We start from the raw sequence: 17914 nt of genomic DNA on the forward strand, positions 1-17914 counted from the left end.
TACTTCAAAATTGTGCCTCTAAAAAATAATAAATTTGAGTTATAACTAAATTCCACTAACACAATTTTTTAATTTATTTATTTTTTGAATCTATGAGAATGAATTATGAGAAACATTTTAATCATCCATGACCAGCCACAGGCACAAGTAAAACTGTAGAAGACGTTAACCCTCTTTTCCATAGATCAAATGTTTGGTTCTAAAAAATTAAATTCACTTTTTTAAAAATTAAATTTTTTATTTTTTATTTTTAATATTTTACACAAATTTTTGTATTTTTTAAATACACTTAAATCTAAATTCATATTTTTGTTATATTTTTTATATTTAATGAATTTAAAAAAAAATCACAAATATTATACTTTTCAAGTAAACTAAGTTTAAGTGAAGCTAAAAAAAAATTTTAAAAAAATGATTAAAAAATTTTAAAAATACAAAAATACCAATTGAAAATTCAAAAATTATTTTTCAAAACTCAAAACCAAAAGATTTGTGTCCGATAACAAAAAAGCTACCACATGAAAAAAAATAACTATGCTTATCAATTATTTTTTGGTATTTGATAACAAAAAAATTATGCTTATCATTTTCATTTACCATATTATGTAGCACAATTCATGACCCTTGATATTACAGATACTAGAGGGATGGCACTCACTCCGTGAGTGCAGGTGATGTGTTCAATCTGTAAAGACGAACTTCACCAACAAATGAAAACGGTAAAAATTGGAACCAGTAAAAATAAATGATAAGCATAGTGATGATAATTTGATAATGCCTCAAAAAGACCCAAAAAAGAAGAACCGAAAAAAAAGGTACAGAGGTGTCGGTATATGCTAACTTGCTAAGCCATTTTCAACCCCTCAAAAACTACCGCATACATACATCATCACTTCCCCCAAAAACCATTCAACACACCCCCCCCCCCCCCCCCCCCCCTCTACACCCAAAAAAAGGAACACATTTTCTACTTTTTCTTTCTTAGTTTGTCTTCTCCTGACCATGTATTCAGGTTTTCATGTTTGCCAAGCACTAGCTTTTCACCTCCACCTCCTATGTTAATACCAATTCTTTTTACTAGGTAGAAACAATGTACAAGACGAGAGGGCTTGAAATTTCTCAGTGCTTTGGTGAAACATTGTTCCCCATTGCAGGTGACCAGAAATCAGCACCATTGTTGTTTGCAATGTGTTCGGTACACTCTATCGGGACAAGACAGAGACCCCTGCTCCTCAGATCCTTTCTTGAATTGCCTTCCCCATTCTCTCCTTCCTATCAAACCACAAAGGTAAAGGAATTATGAGAAAGCAGCATTGGACCGTGGTTAGATAATATAAAATCACAAATGGTTGAGCTAAAGGTGAAGAATTTCATTGCTACACCATGGTTGAATTGGCACAATCATAAGGTCATTACCACATCATTTCTGATTCAAAAAATGGATATGCAGATAGGCTTCTCATCTCTAAGCTATTATCACATCATCTACTCACATAAGCCATACGCAGAACAAGAAATAGAAAAATAATAAATACACCATACTTTATGTCGTTCAGTTATAAGCCTATGTCCACAGGAAAAAAAAGGCAAAAAAGAATCACTAAGAATGCAAAGAATATAACAAGCTGGCTCCCTACACAACCCGCTATTGCAAATCTCTCAATACTACAAAAGCATAAACCGTCTTATATCCACTACTATCCTATATATTGAAACGGGTAATGTAGCCAAGTTGGACCAGGGTAAAAACAGAGGAGATTGAAAATAAGGTTTAAAAAAAATAAAACATAAGAGAGCAGTAAAACAGAGAATATACTGCATTGCCAAATTGTTACAGTGGAACTGTGGAAGTTCTTCATGATAACACTAGTCATAAAAACTCGAAAATAACTTCAATTCATACAAATTTTAAAAGCTATACTCATAATAGCTTCTGGTAATTAAAATCTGTCGGCCAATGAAATTTCTATATAAAATTTTGGAATAACAGTCTAGAAGATGGATTAATTAAAAAAGAACTGCCACCATTCAATAACAAATTACAATGTAGGAATGGTAACATGATTATTTTGGGTCAAATAGTTACATCACAATAGTGGGTGTAGCGGGTTTCAAAATCCCACATGTCTTATGAATTTTGCAACGAACACAAAAATTGTTATAAAATACACAAGAATGAATAAAATTTTAAAAAAAAAAATTGTTAGTAGAGTACTTTTTTTAAAAACCCAATCCTTCCATATTATGATGATGTTTATACGTCTGGCCCTTCGACAAATTTGTGTTTGTAAGACTTATTTGATGATATTACCTATCAATAATGATGTCGGCAGTGTTACAATAATACGGAGATTAATTTTGACTGGTAGCTCTTTTATCACAGTCAATTAAACCAATTTTCAAAATAAACAGTTTGAGAGAAGTCAAGTGACAGCAGTAAAAAACAAATGAGAAAGTAAATGACAAATTTTCAAAACAGTAAAATATTCTAAAAATGAGAAGAAAAAGACAAGAAAGTACTTACAGGAGGAGGACGGTGAAGAAGAGAAGAAGAGGAGAGACGTTCCAAGTAAGGAGAACACAAGACATGGACTTGATCGTGCAGAAACCTGATGTATCCCATCGCTTCATGAAGTACTGATGCCGTATCTGTCTGCACACACCACACCACACCACCCAACCCACACACTCATCAACTATACCATTCATACATAAATTTCCATATGTACCGACATCATATTAATTAATGTTTATATATATATTCAAATTCAGAAATGCTACTGTCTCAGAAAAATAAATCTCCCAGATTTTTCTAGGTAATGAGCTTGTCTAGATTGAATTAGTATAATGTATTGTAAAATTAATCTAAGATTTATAGGTAAAATTCGAGATTATTTCTGAGATTGTAGAATTACTGATTTCAATTTCAAATATACGAGGAAAAGTTATGTTCACTGTTATTAGATAAATATTAGTAATTTCTAAGACAGTCAATATAATAAAGGCTTATAAAATGAACAGATTAAATTCTCAAAATAAGATTTGTAATGGTCTCCACAAACTAACTTGACTGTTCAATCCACAAAGATGGACCAAACACAAATCACCTCCATTAAATGACGAAAAATAATAGATATTTTAAAACATGACTCTTAAATTTATCCTTTTAATTGAGAAGAGATATGGCATTAGATAATTGATTTTAAAAAACATTCAAATCTAAATAGTTCACATCATTTTGTAGTATATAATGTTTAAAAGAGAAAATATCAATAATCTCAAGTATCCTATGACATTGCTTACATTATTGTACTCTCAATAAATAAGAAATAACTACATAATAATAATGATTAATCATTATATCTCGCTCGTAAAATATTTTGCCACACCATTGATGTGTTGCCCTCCTATCCAAAAATTACTCTAAATTTAGAAGTCTCAAAACTTTTTCAATTAAATAATCCCCTACAAACACAAGAAAGTTTGACATATTGTGAAAAAGTCAAAAGGTTATTCAAAAAATTTAAAAAGTTAACACTATTCATCAAAAGTCAACAATTACAGCTACACTAACTCCCAATCTTAATTTTTTCCTACAAATTAATTTTTACAATTTTTTATTACACATTTTTTCATAAAAAGTCAAAAAAATTAACCCAAACATTCATATTTTCTTCCTCAATTTTTTAATAAAAAAGATAAAAAAATACACTTATTTAGGATACCCAAACAACCCCTAATTGAAGCAAATTAATTAATCTTAATTACAACTATCTTGGATGAAAATTAACCTTTCCATAGGGTGATACGAGTTGTTGCAATGCAGTGATTCGTTCGCCAAGCTTTTCTCTCTTCACCTGATTACAAATATGAAACATGCAAAACACTATCTCATCAAAAAAAAAAAAAAAAAAAAATCAATCTAGAGAAAGTAAAAAAAATTGCCATGCAAAGCCTCCGCTGTCGATTTACCTTTCCATGTCCGGTGACCGTCGAGTTCTCCGACTTGGTCTTCTTACAGTTCCTCTGACTTCCCGCCGGAGCTCTGATTCCAGCTATAAAACTCTGAATTGATTGATTTCCCAACCCATTTCGCCTTTTCTGCTCAACAAAACAAAATAAACAAAAACAATCATCCTCTGTCTTTTTGTGCTTTTTTACAAACAAATCGAAATCACATTTTTTGTTTCTTTTGGGTTAGAAAACGAGACTAACATTGGCTTTGGACAAAGTGGTGGTGGAGGTGGAGGTGGTGGATGATGCAGAAGATGAATCGCTGCATGTGAGTCTAGATTTCTGAGCTGTTCTTGTGGTTGTTTCAGACACCCCCACATCACTTCCAATGCGATTATAATCTCCAAAACAGAGCATTTTCGGAGGATTTTCAGTAGAAAAAGAAGAGGTATAGTTGTAACAACCATCTGTATCAAGACCCACATCGTCGTCGGCGAAAAGAAGCTGAGAAAAGCTCCCTCCGGCGATCGAGCTACCCTCACTGTCCGCCATTGAAGAGACCTTCAAATCAAACAAACGAGTTTTTTTTAAGAGAGAGAGAGTGGGCATGTAGAGAGGTTTTTAGGAGTAAACAACGGAAGGTTCTTTCGGAGTAGAGTTAAAAAGGTTGAAAAGACAGAGTTATTGAAAAGAGCTTTGTCCTCTTCTGTTGTGGTTTCTGGTGATTTTCTCTCTCTTTTTCTCGCACTTTCTCTCCCTTTCTTTTTCATTTTCTCGCTCTCTTATTTTGGATGGCGTTACGGCCGTTACTTGCATTTCAAGGCTTTTTGGTATTGTCGTCGTCGCAGTCAAACCAACCTAAGCCCGAGAAAACCGTGGTTTATTTATTTGTTCAAAGCAATATTACCGAACCCGGTTTTATGTCTTATTGGAGGAAAAGATTATGGCACATCATTTATAATTTTAAAAAATATATAATTTTATATTTTTTACGCATAATCAAATATTATATGAAATATAATCAATCATTTCAAAATAATATTATAATTAAAAAAATAATCATAATTAAAAAAGAAAGTAACATAATTAAGAAATGTATATTGTAGAATTTTCCCTAATTGAATACTTTTGTTAGTTTGCTATGAAAATTGAAATGAGTTTTAAAATATGTTATAATTTTAATTATTATTTTTTAAATCAATTTGAAATGGGGGTTGGTTGAATCTAATTTGAACCATTTAATTTATTTTTATGATGTATGTATAAATTTATTGAGTTAGAATCGTAAAAAAATATTTATATTTTTATGATTATTGTGTATGGTCAAAGTATTTTTTTTTTTTTTTTTTTTTTTTTTTTTTTTTTTTTTGTATATGATGCAAAACTTTCATGTGTATATCAGAGAAGATTTCATATATAATGTAATTATTTTTTTATTATTTCATTAATTTATAATTTTTTTCAAAAAATTGAACATAAATTTTAAAAAATATTGTTAAAGATATAAAAATAATTAATTTTTTAGTGGGATACGACCATTACCGAGTCACTGATTTTTTGAAACTCAGGCCTCGTTTGGAAACATATTATTTTAATAATTTTTTAATTTTTTTATTAAAATAGGAAGTAACAAATTTAATATATTTAAAATAACTTTTTAACTTTTTATAAAAAAATATACAAAAAATAAAAAAAAAACTTTTTTTTTAACATTTTAATATAAATTATAAATTATTTAATTTTTTTAATAATTTTTTAACTTTTAAATTAAAACAACTACTTGCCAAAAAGCCTTTGGCTTTGCCGATTCGGTTGAGATGCTTGCAATTGCAAGTCAGGTGTCAAAGATCCAGGATCGTGAAGGGTGAAGCTGTCAGCGTAAGTATGTCCCACTCGTCCTGCATGCAGTTCAATGGGACCCACCTTTTTGACCCAAATGAAAATAAAACCAACGCCATCACATCACATCACATGAACTTCCCCTACAAGGCCTTGTTTGGTTTTTTGGCCTTTTTTTCAAGTCAAAAGTAATTGCTCATATTTTGCTCACCAATATTTTTTCCTTTAACAATAACCTTATTGGTGGTGGAGAAAATAATTTTAAAAAAAAGGATATTATAAAGGATGAACCATCAATATATTTTAAAATATAATCTTATAAATAGTTTAATTTATTTTTTTTTATGAATTTAAAGATCTCATTAAAATTAAAATTATAAAAAAAATAGTCACTTACATATTTAAATTTAATCTTTTAGAAATAAAAATGAGTTTCTCCAAATATAAAATTACACATTTAGGCAATCCGCACTATAGAAGTTTTAGATTTTCTTTCATTCTGCAACAAATATTACATTATGAACAAAAACGTAACACTCCAATATAACAAACTAAAAAACTCTTTGGTGTACTTTTCTCGAACTTAACAACGTAACATTCAAAAAAATCTTTTAGTTTACTTGTCTCAAATATGACACTTCAATCTAACACAAAACGTAACATTTCAATATAACATACTCCAATCAATGTAATCCTAAACGTAACACGCCAATATAACATGCTCCAGTATAGCACACAAAAACACTAAAAACTCCTTAGCGTACTTTTTTCAAACATAACACTTACAGTTTGAAATTATATATTTATCCAAAACTTACTAAGGAATTTTTATACTACTTTTAGAATGGTTAGAAAAATCCCAAATCTTTTTTGAATGATTTCAAGAATCTCACATTATTTTTTTAAAGTGTTATATTAGAGTGTTACGTTTGATAAAAATACACCAAGGAATTTTTTTATATGTTACATTAAAGTGTTATACTAACGCTATGTTTGGTTGGGAGGATTTGATAAAAGATTTGAAAAAGTAAACTGAAAATCTGTGTGAAACTAAGTGAAATGTAAATATATTGTATTTACATTCCACTTATATTTTATCTTTTCCTTTCTAAATCTCTTTCGAAATCTCCCAACCAAACACCGCGTAAGGAGTTTTTTTTTATATGCTATATTAAAATGTTACACTAATTGGAATTTTTTAAAGTATTATATTAGAGTGTTATGTTTGTGAAAAATACACTAAGAATTTTTTTTGAATATTACATTAGAGTGTTACAATTTGAAATTATACATTTATCCAAAACTTGCTAAAGAATTTTTGTATTCCTTTTGAAATGTTTGAAAAATCTCACATCATTTTGGAATGTTTGAAGAATCACATATTTCAAGTCATTTTTATACTCATTTTGAAATGTTTTTCAAATAAAAAAGATTCTCTTAAAAAAATCTATCACAAATTTAATTCTCATAAATTATGTACATTATCTTTCTAGCACAAAAGAAAAAAAAAAGATAAGAAAACGTAATAAAAATAAAGGTATAACCATAAATCTAATTTTTAAATAATATGTTAAATCTATATTTTCAAAATCAGTGGGACAAATTGGTTTATAAAAAAAATCATTAGAACTAAATGGATCACTATTTTTCAAAATGTGATTATAGGTAAATTTTTTATTATAAATTATCATATTTTCCTTTTATTTTGTATACATATTTTTATAAAAAATTTAAAAATTAATTAAAATAACTAATTTCTATATAAGCCATATGTTAAACGTAAATAGAGTTGAAAAAAAGTATCATTAAAAAATATAAAATGTGTAGAGTTGCCTACAAAATTAATTTTGAGACTTAAAATTAATGACTAAGTAAATTTTTAGTCGTGTTTTAAGGTGACTTGAAGAATATATAACATTATTTTAAGAGTATATATCAATCATATTAATTCGAAAATAATGAAATATTTGACATAATAAGAGTTGGAAAAAAAGAATCATTAAAAAATATAAAATGTGTATAGTTGCCTACAAAATTAATTTTGAGACTTGAAATTAATGATCCGATAAATTTTTAGTAGTGTTTTAAGGTGACTCGAAGAATACATAACATTATTTAAAGAGTATATATTAATCATACTAATTTGCAAATAATGAAATATTTGACATAACTTATATAAATGTATTTATTTTAATCACATCATTTTTTTACTTTTTCTGCACATCTTTTAATAAAATATCAAAATGTATATTTATTTAAACTATCCTAAATACCTTTTAAGATTTATTTATATACTGATTTTCAACAGTGTTAGGTTCATGAAAATAAAACACAAATGTGTTTGGTTTCAATTTTCTAAATTTAGTTTTTTAAAAATTGATTTTTTTTGTTTTTAGTGAATATTTTTCAAATTTTGAGTAATTTTTTTACTTTTTTAAATACACCTTACTTAGATATATCTAAATAGTAAAATATTTGTGAAAAAATATTTTAAAAAATTAATAAATATACAAAAATACGAAAAATGTATTGAATTTATATTTTATTTTTATTTTTTTGTATTTTTGATATTTAGTGAATTTTTTTTAAAAAAAATTCACAAATATTATACTTTTTAAATATATTTATGTTAGGTGTGCCTAAAAATTAAAAAAAATTACTTAAAATATTAAAAAAATTCATGAAAAATAAAAAAAAAATTAAAAATTTAAAATTTAAAAATTAAAATTTTTTGAAAACAAAAACTAAACAAGCTAAATGGTGCACAACATAAGTATTGTGTGGCCGAGATTTACTCTCAACGTACCTTCATATATGGAGTTGGGCAAACATTGAATCACCTGACTCAAAATTGAATCATCAGAAAACGATTTTAATGTTGTAAACAGACAGATATGAATATATTTTTTTTAATTCGCTTAAATTCGGATGGTGATGGAAATCACCTGACCCAAACCGGTTTGTCAACAACATTAAGGTACCGTTTGGTAACGTTTACTTTTTTTGTTTATGTTTACAAAAATTTTATAAACTGGTTTTTGTTTATTTTTAGAAAAACATAAATTACAAACGCGTTTGCTTTGGATAAAATGTTTTAAAACTTTTAAAAACATAAACCAAAGAATATGTTTGTTCAGCCCTAAAATATTTATATTTATTTTTATTATTTATGACAATGGGATCACACACATTATAATTGAAAAAAAATTAATTAAAAAAAATTAATTAAAAAATAATTGAAAAAAATTTAATGGGGAAAAAAATATTTGAAAAAAATAATTAATTGAAAAAAATAAATGAAAAAAAATTATTTTAAAAAATATATATTTGAAAAAAAAATTAATTGAAAAAAAAATTATTGAAACAAAATTTAATTGGGAAAAAAATAATTGAAAAAAAATTTATCAAAAAAATAATTGAAAAAAAAATTATTGAAAATAAATTATTTGGAAAAAAATATTTAAAAAAAAAATTGAAAACTGAAAACGTAAACTCATTTTTTGAGTTTACGTTTTTTCCTTAAATTTATAAACTGAGACAATCATTTATAAACTAAAAAAATTATCAAACAAGTTTTTATGACAGTTTTTTTAAATTTTTGTAAATATAAACTGTAAACTGAAATCGGAATGGTTACCAAACAGGTCCTAAGAAAATGATGTTATGTTGTTATATTTTGTATTTTAAAAAGAAAAGACACTTTATTTAATAATTATATTTGTTATTTATGAAATATGAAAATTGAACTTTAATTTTATTTTTTAAAAAAAGGAAGATTGACTAATAAATTTCATATTTTGGACTTGTAATCTATATTTTTTTTTTGTGATCCATTTAATTCTTTTTGATTTGTTATAACTCATTTACTCACCATATTGGAGTGTCACATTTGAAGAAAAAAAAGTATATTAAAGAGTTTTTAGTGTCACATCATACCTGCTACGTTAAAGTGTCACATTTGAAAAAATTACACTAAATAGTTTTTAATTTTTTGTAGTGTCAATCATATCCGCCATGTCAGAGTGTCACATTTCACATTTGAAAAAAATACACTAATAAATTTTTAATTTTTTTGAAGTGTCACATCATACCCGCCACGTTGTCACATTTGAAAAAGGTACACTAAAGAATTTTTAATTTTTTTAGAGTGTCATATTATACTCGTCACATTGTCACATAATGAGTTTCTAGTTTTTTTAGAGTGTCACATTATACCTGTCATATTATCACATTTGAAAAAATATATATACATACCCGTCACGTTGTCATATTTTAAAAAGGTACACTAAGGAATTTTTAATTTTTTTGAAGTGTCATATTATACCCGTCACATTATCACATTTGAAAAATATACACTAAGGAATTTTTAATTTTTTTGGAGTGTCATATTATATCCGTTACGTTATCACATTTGAAAAAAATAAATTTTTAATTTTTTTGAAATGTTACATCATACCCGCCACGTTGAAGTGTCACATTAAAAACTACTACATTGGAGTGTTATTACATATTATAAAAAGTCAAAAAATATAAAATCATTATTTTAATTTTAACACAATATTTTATTACATATCTTTGCATAAAAAAATAAAAAAAATATTTTAAATATACATCTTTTTTTATTTTTTAACATAAAAATAAAAAAAGTACACTTATATACCCATCTTAAATAATCCCTTAGCCCTACAAAGAGACGAAATGTATTTTAACCACACGTATTTTTCAGCATTTTATAATACTAATAATTAAAGCCATGGGGGAGGTGGGGAAGGAGATCAAGGAGACACGTGGGGAAAATGTTGAGCTTGTTGGGAAGACGTAAATGGAAGTCTGACTGAATGAGAGGAGAGAGAGAGAGAGAGAGAGAGCGCGCGGCACGACGGTCCATAAAACCCGACATTTGTTTCCTTTCTCAATACCCCCCCATTACATGCTGTGTCTTCCCCAGACACCCTCCTCCACAGTTTAACTCCGTTAATTGTACTTTTTTTTCTCTCACTTTTCTCAATGTGTAATTTTATTATTTTAAAATAATTATATTAACTTTTTTTAAAAAAATTAAAGTAATTAAAATTAATATAAATAATCTGAAATTACAATGTTGTATGATATTATATATATATATATATATATTTTTATCCATATGAATAATGAATTAATAATAAAAAATAATAAAATTTTATGTAAATTAAAATTTAAAAAAAACTCTAGATAACTATACAAAAAATATAAAACTTATTGTATTTTTTTTTTTAAATATCAATGAAGGTCAATATAATTTATTCTATTTTTTATTTGAATAATTGTGTTAGTTCATACTTGAGTAATTGGGGGGAAGTAAAAACTCACAATTAGGAAAAGTCCAAGTAGAAGTTCGGCAAGTGGATCCCGAAACATGAGGGCCTTATGTTAATTCGTCTCCGGCAAATCGAAAAGAGAAAACATCTTGGCCGATCAAATAGATCGGCCAAGGAAACACAAGAAAGCAGCCAATAAGGCGAAAAGAATTGTAATAAATATAAGACATTTAATGTCTGTCAATATTCAACAGAAGATCAAATATGGACTCATAAGAACGTCCATAACACTATAAATAGAGTAAGTAGGTAGCAAACCAAGTACATCATAATCAATCATCGCTTCTCTATTCTTAAAATATCTTGATCAAGTATGATTAGAATGTCAGAGTACTCCCTCGACCAACAATCAACTTTAGAACTTCTAATGTGGTGTTTGGCAAGTGATTTTGGAGATAAAATAGTTACAAAAAACAAAATACGTTATTTTAGCCATAACAAACAAAATATTACATCCAACCCATAATCATTACACTCTTCTCTCACAAAAAAAGTCAAAAAAATCAAAAAATCTTTCACAAACTAAGTTTTTTAACCCAAACTAAAACAGTCAAAAAAAATTAAAAATTTTAAAAATTAACTCACTTTCCAAACGACGGCTAACGCTCATGTTTGATTTTGTCGGCCGGAGAAAATGAGATGCCCATTTTGTTCTCATCCAAGGTGAATGCGCGAGACAAATTCCCCCTTCACTAATTATCTAAAGTTTAGGGAGAAATTATTTTTATTTTTATTCGATTATCAATTTAAATTTATAAAAAAAAAAAATTATACCAAATAGGCCATTTGTGTCTTTTGTCCTTATGACCCGATTCGGTCAACACTACTTTGGGCCCACATTTATTGGGCTTTCAGAAAAACGTCTTTGATGCGCGAATAAATTTTTTTAATTGTTCAAGATTGATAATATTATAAAATTATAGTCAAAATTAATAATACATAAATATATATATATATATATATAAAGAGAATTGCAAAAAAATATATATATATAAACACAAAATAATTATAAAATGATAAAAATACAGCATCTACTTGCACAATTTAATGCATAAATTTTACAAATCTATAATCCAAATCAAAAGAAAAAATATGACAGGAGTAAGTGTGGCACCCAAGTCCGAGCTAGGCCCAGGCGTAATAATGGGCTGTTTTGTGGGCCGAGGTAAAAAGGGCTTTGTGAAGTGGACCATGGTGTTAGTGTTTAGCTTGGTCTAGGTGGTTACAGTCACCGCGGTCGGGATAGTGGGCTCCTTAAGCTAGACCTCGCCTCTTTAGCTCGGTCAAGGCTTGCTGCAGATTAGCCCGGTCCAAACAGGAGAAAACCAAGGTACAAGTGAAACATGAGTCGAGCTACATGTTGCATATAGAGGCGTCGGGTTAAGTATGAAAGAGATAGTGTTAACTCGGTCATACTATTGTCCGAACCGTGATAAAACCATCTCACTTGGTTCAAGCAGTGAGGGGGTGTTGAAGGATAGACATTATCTTTCAGGAGTGTGATTCTTATGAGGACTCTAAGTGGAGAAATAAGAGTCCTACTAGGATTGAGCCACGTGAAACCTATAAAAGCTCACAACATAACCTATGAAGAGGTAACACAACTTTGATTCTCGAATACACAGAGCTTTTGTCTATTTGTCTATTTTGTTGACTTAGGCATCAGAGAGGTATCCGGCACACACCTGCCGGCTAGCTCACGTTTGTATTTTCAGGGAGTAAAGCGATGACGTTTGGAGGAGCGCAGACTTGATCAACAGGATTATACGAGAACATTATTTCTTGCCCGTACAATTGGTGCCGTCTATGGGAAGCACACAAAGAACAAAACCTTTTAATCGAGTTTTCGTCTTTAATTAAAACCAATGGCGCACAATGAAGACTTGCCGCAATCTGCTTTTGATGGGCAAACCCCGGAGGGGGGTGGGAGGCGCGAAGGTTTGCCTGCTATCCCTCCCATGGCGGATTTAGAACCCCAGTGACAGAACCCTCGAAGGGATGCAAGAGGGAGGCGGGCTAACAGCCCCCGTCGCTCTCAAAGTCCTGAAAGACAGAGGCGGAGGATGGACACTCAAGTTCTGGAGGATTGCGTGAAGGAGCAGGACGAGATAATAAGGAAGATGGTAGCAGACATGGAGTCAATGAAGCGCCAGATAAAAGGAAAAGGGGTGGCGACAGGAGAGGGGCGCAAAGGCGACACGCCCCCTCGCCACTCGGGGAATCGTGATAGGCGTACCACACCATCACAAGTAGAGAGTAGGAGCCTTAGAACAGGCGACACTCAATCGAGGATTTCCAGAACTCGTTACTCCAGGTCTAAGAGAACGAGAACTCAGAGGTCATATACTGAGGAAAGCACCTATCGTCCCTCTCACACGCACCAGACGTCATCTAGGCACACGGAGTTGCCTAGATCATCTAACTTACGAACTGTGCTTAAAGAAAGGGCACAATTGAAGAAGGATACCAGTGCACGCAACCCACGCAGAGTTTCAGCCCTTCAGCGGTTGGCCCCTCGGACGCATGGGAGCGTCGAGGTAGAAATGCCAATGCCGCGCCTTGCTTACGAACCAACAGACAAAGCATTAGTAAGGTTATAGAGCTCGCCGTTCGTTCCGACAATAGAGAACGTACCACTACCGTCGGGCTTCCACCAGCCCAAATTCACCACTTATGAGGGGAAGACAGACCTCTACATGCACTTGAGTCACTTTCGCCAGGTTATGGCAGTATACCGGCGAAACGAGGCTTTAATGTACATCCTGTTTCTATCTAGCCTTGGCAACCTAGATCTAACCTGGTTCGAAAGGCTACCAGAAGGCAGCATCGCCTCCTGGCACAATTAGCAGAGGCATTCATGACTAGGTTCAGAACGAACACCAAGACACCAGTGGAGATCGATCAGCTACTCTCTATTGATATGGGCGACAAGGAGACGTTGAGATCCTACAACAGTCGCTACTGGGAAACCTTCAACCAGATTGGGGATTGCTCTACAAACCTCGCCATTGTGCAATACAAACGGGGTCTGCCAGTCAGCAACAAATTGAGGGACTCAATTACTATGACACCACCCCTCACGATGGAGGCCTTAATGGAGAGAGTTCACCAACATATTCGCGTGGAGGAGGATGGTGCCCGTGCTAAAGCGAAATCTAGCACAACAGTAATACCAAATAAAAAAACTTCAGTAAAAGTCAACACGATAGAACAACCAAGCAGGAATGGGTGAGGCAGGCGGGCTAATAGAGAGGACCCAGAGAAAAGGAAGTTGAGAGTTCGCACTGCCATTACCATAGTGTTCAAAAAACCAATCTACCGAATTCTCAGTGAAATACGTAACGAACCCTTCGTCTGATGGCCAGCCAAGTTGGGAGAAGCACAAAAAGACTATGACGAATGGTCCCGGTGCACATTCCATGTTGAAAAGGGGTACCACACTGAAAATTGCATGCCATTGAGACAGCATTTGGAGGAGTTAGTGGCGGCTGGGCACCTGGACCAGTACATAAAAGGAAGAACACAACCAGCCCTCTAGAACCACAACATCCCAAACGGGATGTCAGACGACGCTCCACCTCAAGGTTTAATTAACGTAATACATGGAGTATTCGAACCTGAGCGGGTATGTAAGCTCAGGGGAATGCTAAAAAAGGGTGAGCACTTAAGGGAGGTATTAAGTGCACAACCTGCCATCAAAAGGGGAAAGCAGAGGCCACAAATGTCATATCTTTTTCAGACAAAGATTTAGCAAGGATATATTGCCCTCACAATGATGCACTGGTTGTCACTCTACGCGTCAAGAATTTTGACGTCAAACGGATTTTGATTGACCAAGGAAGCTCATGTGAGATAATGTATTACGAAACCTTCAAACAACTAAAACTGAAGGATAAAGACTTGGCACCTGCAAGATCTCCCCTAATCGGATTCAACTCAATGCCAGAGTGACCAGTGGGCAAGATAATCCTCCCAGTCAAAGCAGGAACCATGACAAAACAGGTTGAGTTCTGGGTATTGAAAGTCCCTTCTACCTACAACATAATCTTGGGGAGGACATGGTTGCATGCCATGAGATCGGTAGCGTCAACCTACCATCAAGTATTGCGATTCCCCAACGAAGCCAGAGTGATAGAAGAGGTCTTTGGAGACCAAATTATGTCAAAATAGTACTTCGTCACAGTAAATGACAATCGCACTGCCAAAGGCTATGTACAGATGGTAGAAGAACTTGAAAGCAACGAACTATTTGAGGACGTTGTCAAGGCAGCTGAACAAAAGGCAGTAGAAGACTTAGTACAGGTAAGGATAGATGAAAAAGACCTAGAAAAGTTCTTTTTGCTCGGCTCGTCTTTGACCAGCACTGAGAGAATAGAGGTCATGAAATTCTTAACCTCTAACATTGAAGTGTTTGCCTGGACACCGTATGACATGCCTGACATTGATCCTAAACTTCATCTGTCACCAACTGAACGTCCACTTGACTGCCTGACCAGTTATACAGCGCACTCGTAGATCAGCACTCCATCATACCGAGATAGTAGCGGAAGAAGTGGGAAACTTGTTGGAAGCAGGAGCTATCAGAGAAATGCACTACCCCAGGTGGATCTCCAATACCGTAGTAGTGCCAAAGAAGAACGGAAAATGGTGCGTCTGCATGGACTACAAAACAGTCAACAAGGCATGCCCAAAGGACAACTTTCCCCTACCACAGATAGACCAATTGGTAGACCTGACGGCAGGACACAATCGACTTAGCTTCCTCGATGCGTACGGAGGTTACCATCAGATCGCTATGTATGAACCAGACTAGGAGGTCACATCCTTTACAACACCAAAAGGATTGTATTGTTACAAGGTCATGCCCTTTTCCCTAAAGAATGCAGGGGTAACATTCCAACGGATGGTCACCAAGATGTTTGAGCCATTGTTAGGTAGAACAATGGAGGCTTACATAGACGACATGGTGGTCAAAAGTAAGGATGAGAAGGACCATCTCAGCGACCTAGGTAAGATGTTCTAGATTCTAAAGAAGAACAAGTTACGCCTAAATGCATCCAAGTGTGCATTCGACATAGGATCGGGCTAATTCCTAGGCTTTCTGGTGACCAACCGAGGTATAGAAGCAGACCCCTCTCAGATCAAAGCAATCCAGGATCTTGAGAGGCCCAACACAGTCAAAGAGGTGCAGCATCTCACTGGCCTAGCAGCCGCGCTCAACCGGTTCATAAGTCGGTCGTCAGATAGATGTCGACCATTCTTCTAAGCATTAAAGGCCAAATTTGAGTAGGATGAAGAATGCGACCGCGCTCTAGAAAGCCTGAAAGAATACATGTCTTCTCCACCGTTGCTAGTAACCCCAGTACCTGGAGAAGAGCTCTTTCTGTACCTAGCAGTTTCACAGCATGCAGTCAGCGCAGTGTTGGTTAGAGCGGAAGGAAACCAACACCTGCCCATCTTTTATGTTAGCAAAACCTTGCTGGGCGCAGAAACCAGGTACCTACTATTGGAAAAACTGGCCTTAGCCTTGATGATGGCCTCAAGGAAGCTGTCGCATCACTTCCACGCTCACACTATAATCGTCCTAACAACTTTTTCCCTAAAAGTTTTGTTTGAGAGGGCGAACTTTTCTGGGCGAATCTTGAAATGGGCAGTGGAATTGGGACAATTTGATATCAAGTTTTAGCCTAGAACCGCAATAAAAGCCCAAGTTTTGGCAGACTTTGCAGAATTCACACCAGGAAGTCATCACATATGCCCAGTTGACTTGACTGGTACAATCGTAATGGGGACGGAAAGTGCCGCAGAATATACGCAACCCCTAATACAAGACACCCCGCCACATTACAAACCATATAGACTTGAGGATCAGGAGGAATGAATAAATCATGCCATTCCTAGCGAGGACTCATCCGCAAGTAAAAACTTAGGACAGTCAGACAGTGAAGAGCAAACCCCAACAACAGGCAGAGACTTGGAAGAAAACATAAGCAACACACACGACTCCAAGACATCATCCGACCCCTCCACTTGCTAGAAGCTATTTGTTGGAGAGATGTGGAAACTCTTCGTGGATGGAGTATCCAATAGGCACGGTGTAGGACTTGGCATAGTCCTCATCTCACCAGACGTTTTAGTAGTGAAACAAGCAGTCAACCTTGGCTTCCCAGCATCAAACAATGAGGCGGAGCATGAAACACTCTTAGCAGGCCTAAAATCAGCACTCTTCATGCAGGCCACCGAGCTAATGGTTTACAGTGACTCCCAACTAGTAGTAAACCAGATTTCAGGCGACTACGAAGCAAAAGATGAGAGGATGGCAAAGTATCAAGAATTAGTCAGAAGGAAAATCATAAAATTCGAAGTAGTGCGGATAGAGCAGATCGGCAAGGAAGAAAACAATAGAGCAAACGAACTAGCAGGCTTCGCTAGTATGGCGGATACATCTATCCCACATCCGTTACTGATCGACTACCTACCAAGACCAAGCATTGAAGAACCCGAAGTAGCTAAGGTATGTTGCGCCGAATTAGGCCCATAATGGATGGATCCCATTATAGTATTCTTAAAAGACGGCACCTTACCCGAAGAGAAGAAAGAGGCCAACAAAATAAAAGCAAAGTCACAGCGATTTTGGCTCTCCCCATCAATGGCCTTATACAAAAAATCCTTCACAGGACCTTATTTGAAATGTGTCCATCCTAGCAAGGGTTGAGGCATTCTTGTTCGAGATACACGAAGGCGTATGCGGAAGCCACCAGGGG

General features: G+C 33.2%; 1 protein-coding gene across 1 annotated transcript; it reads right to left on the reverse strand.

Annotated features, from left to right (window-relative positions):
* Positions 1-982: 982 nt before the first annotated feature.
* Positions 983-7312, reverse strand: LOC114261135 (transcription factor bHLH113). The gene is made up of 5 exons (XM_028201355.2): positions 4216-7312; positions 3973-4101; positions 3792-3857; positions 2525-2653; positions 983-1272 (listed from the first exon to the last, which is right to left on the reverse strand). The coding sequence occupies exons 1-5, from the start codon at positions 4561-4563 to the stop codon at positions 1120-1122; spliced, it is 825 nt and encodes a 274-aa protein (XP_028057156.2). The 5' UTR covers positions 4564-7312; the 3' UTR covers positions 983-1119.
* Between the last annotated feature and the right edge of the window lie 10602 nt (positions 7313-17914).

This window comes from Camellia sinensis, chromosome 2 (assembly GCF_055761805.1).
Source record: "Camellia sinensis isolate YWXY chromosome 2, ASM5576180v1, whole genome shotgun sequence".
NCBI lineage: Eukaryota > Viridiplantae > Streptophyta > Magnoliopsida > Ericales > Theaceae > Camellia > Camellia sinensis.

What these genes read in the sequence shown, in the direction of transcription:
- LOC114261135 (XM_028201355.2), bottom strand. Translation starts at nt 4,563, where the DNA reads ATGCCCACTCTCTCTCTCTTAAAAAAAACTCGTTTGTTTGATTTGAAG. An exon ending in CCACTTTGTCCAAAGCCAAT is followed by an intron (nt 4,102 to 4,215) that starts GTTAGTCTCGTT and finishes TTTGTTGAGCAG; the next exon opens with AAAAGGCGAAATGGGTTGGG. An exon ending in CGGTCACCGGACATGGAAAG is followed by an intron (nt 3,858 to 3,972) that starts GTAAATCGACAG and finishes ATTTGTAATCAG; the next exon opens with GTGAAGAGAGAAAAGCTTGG.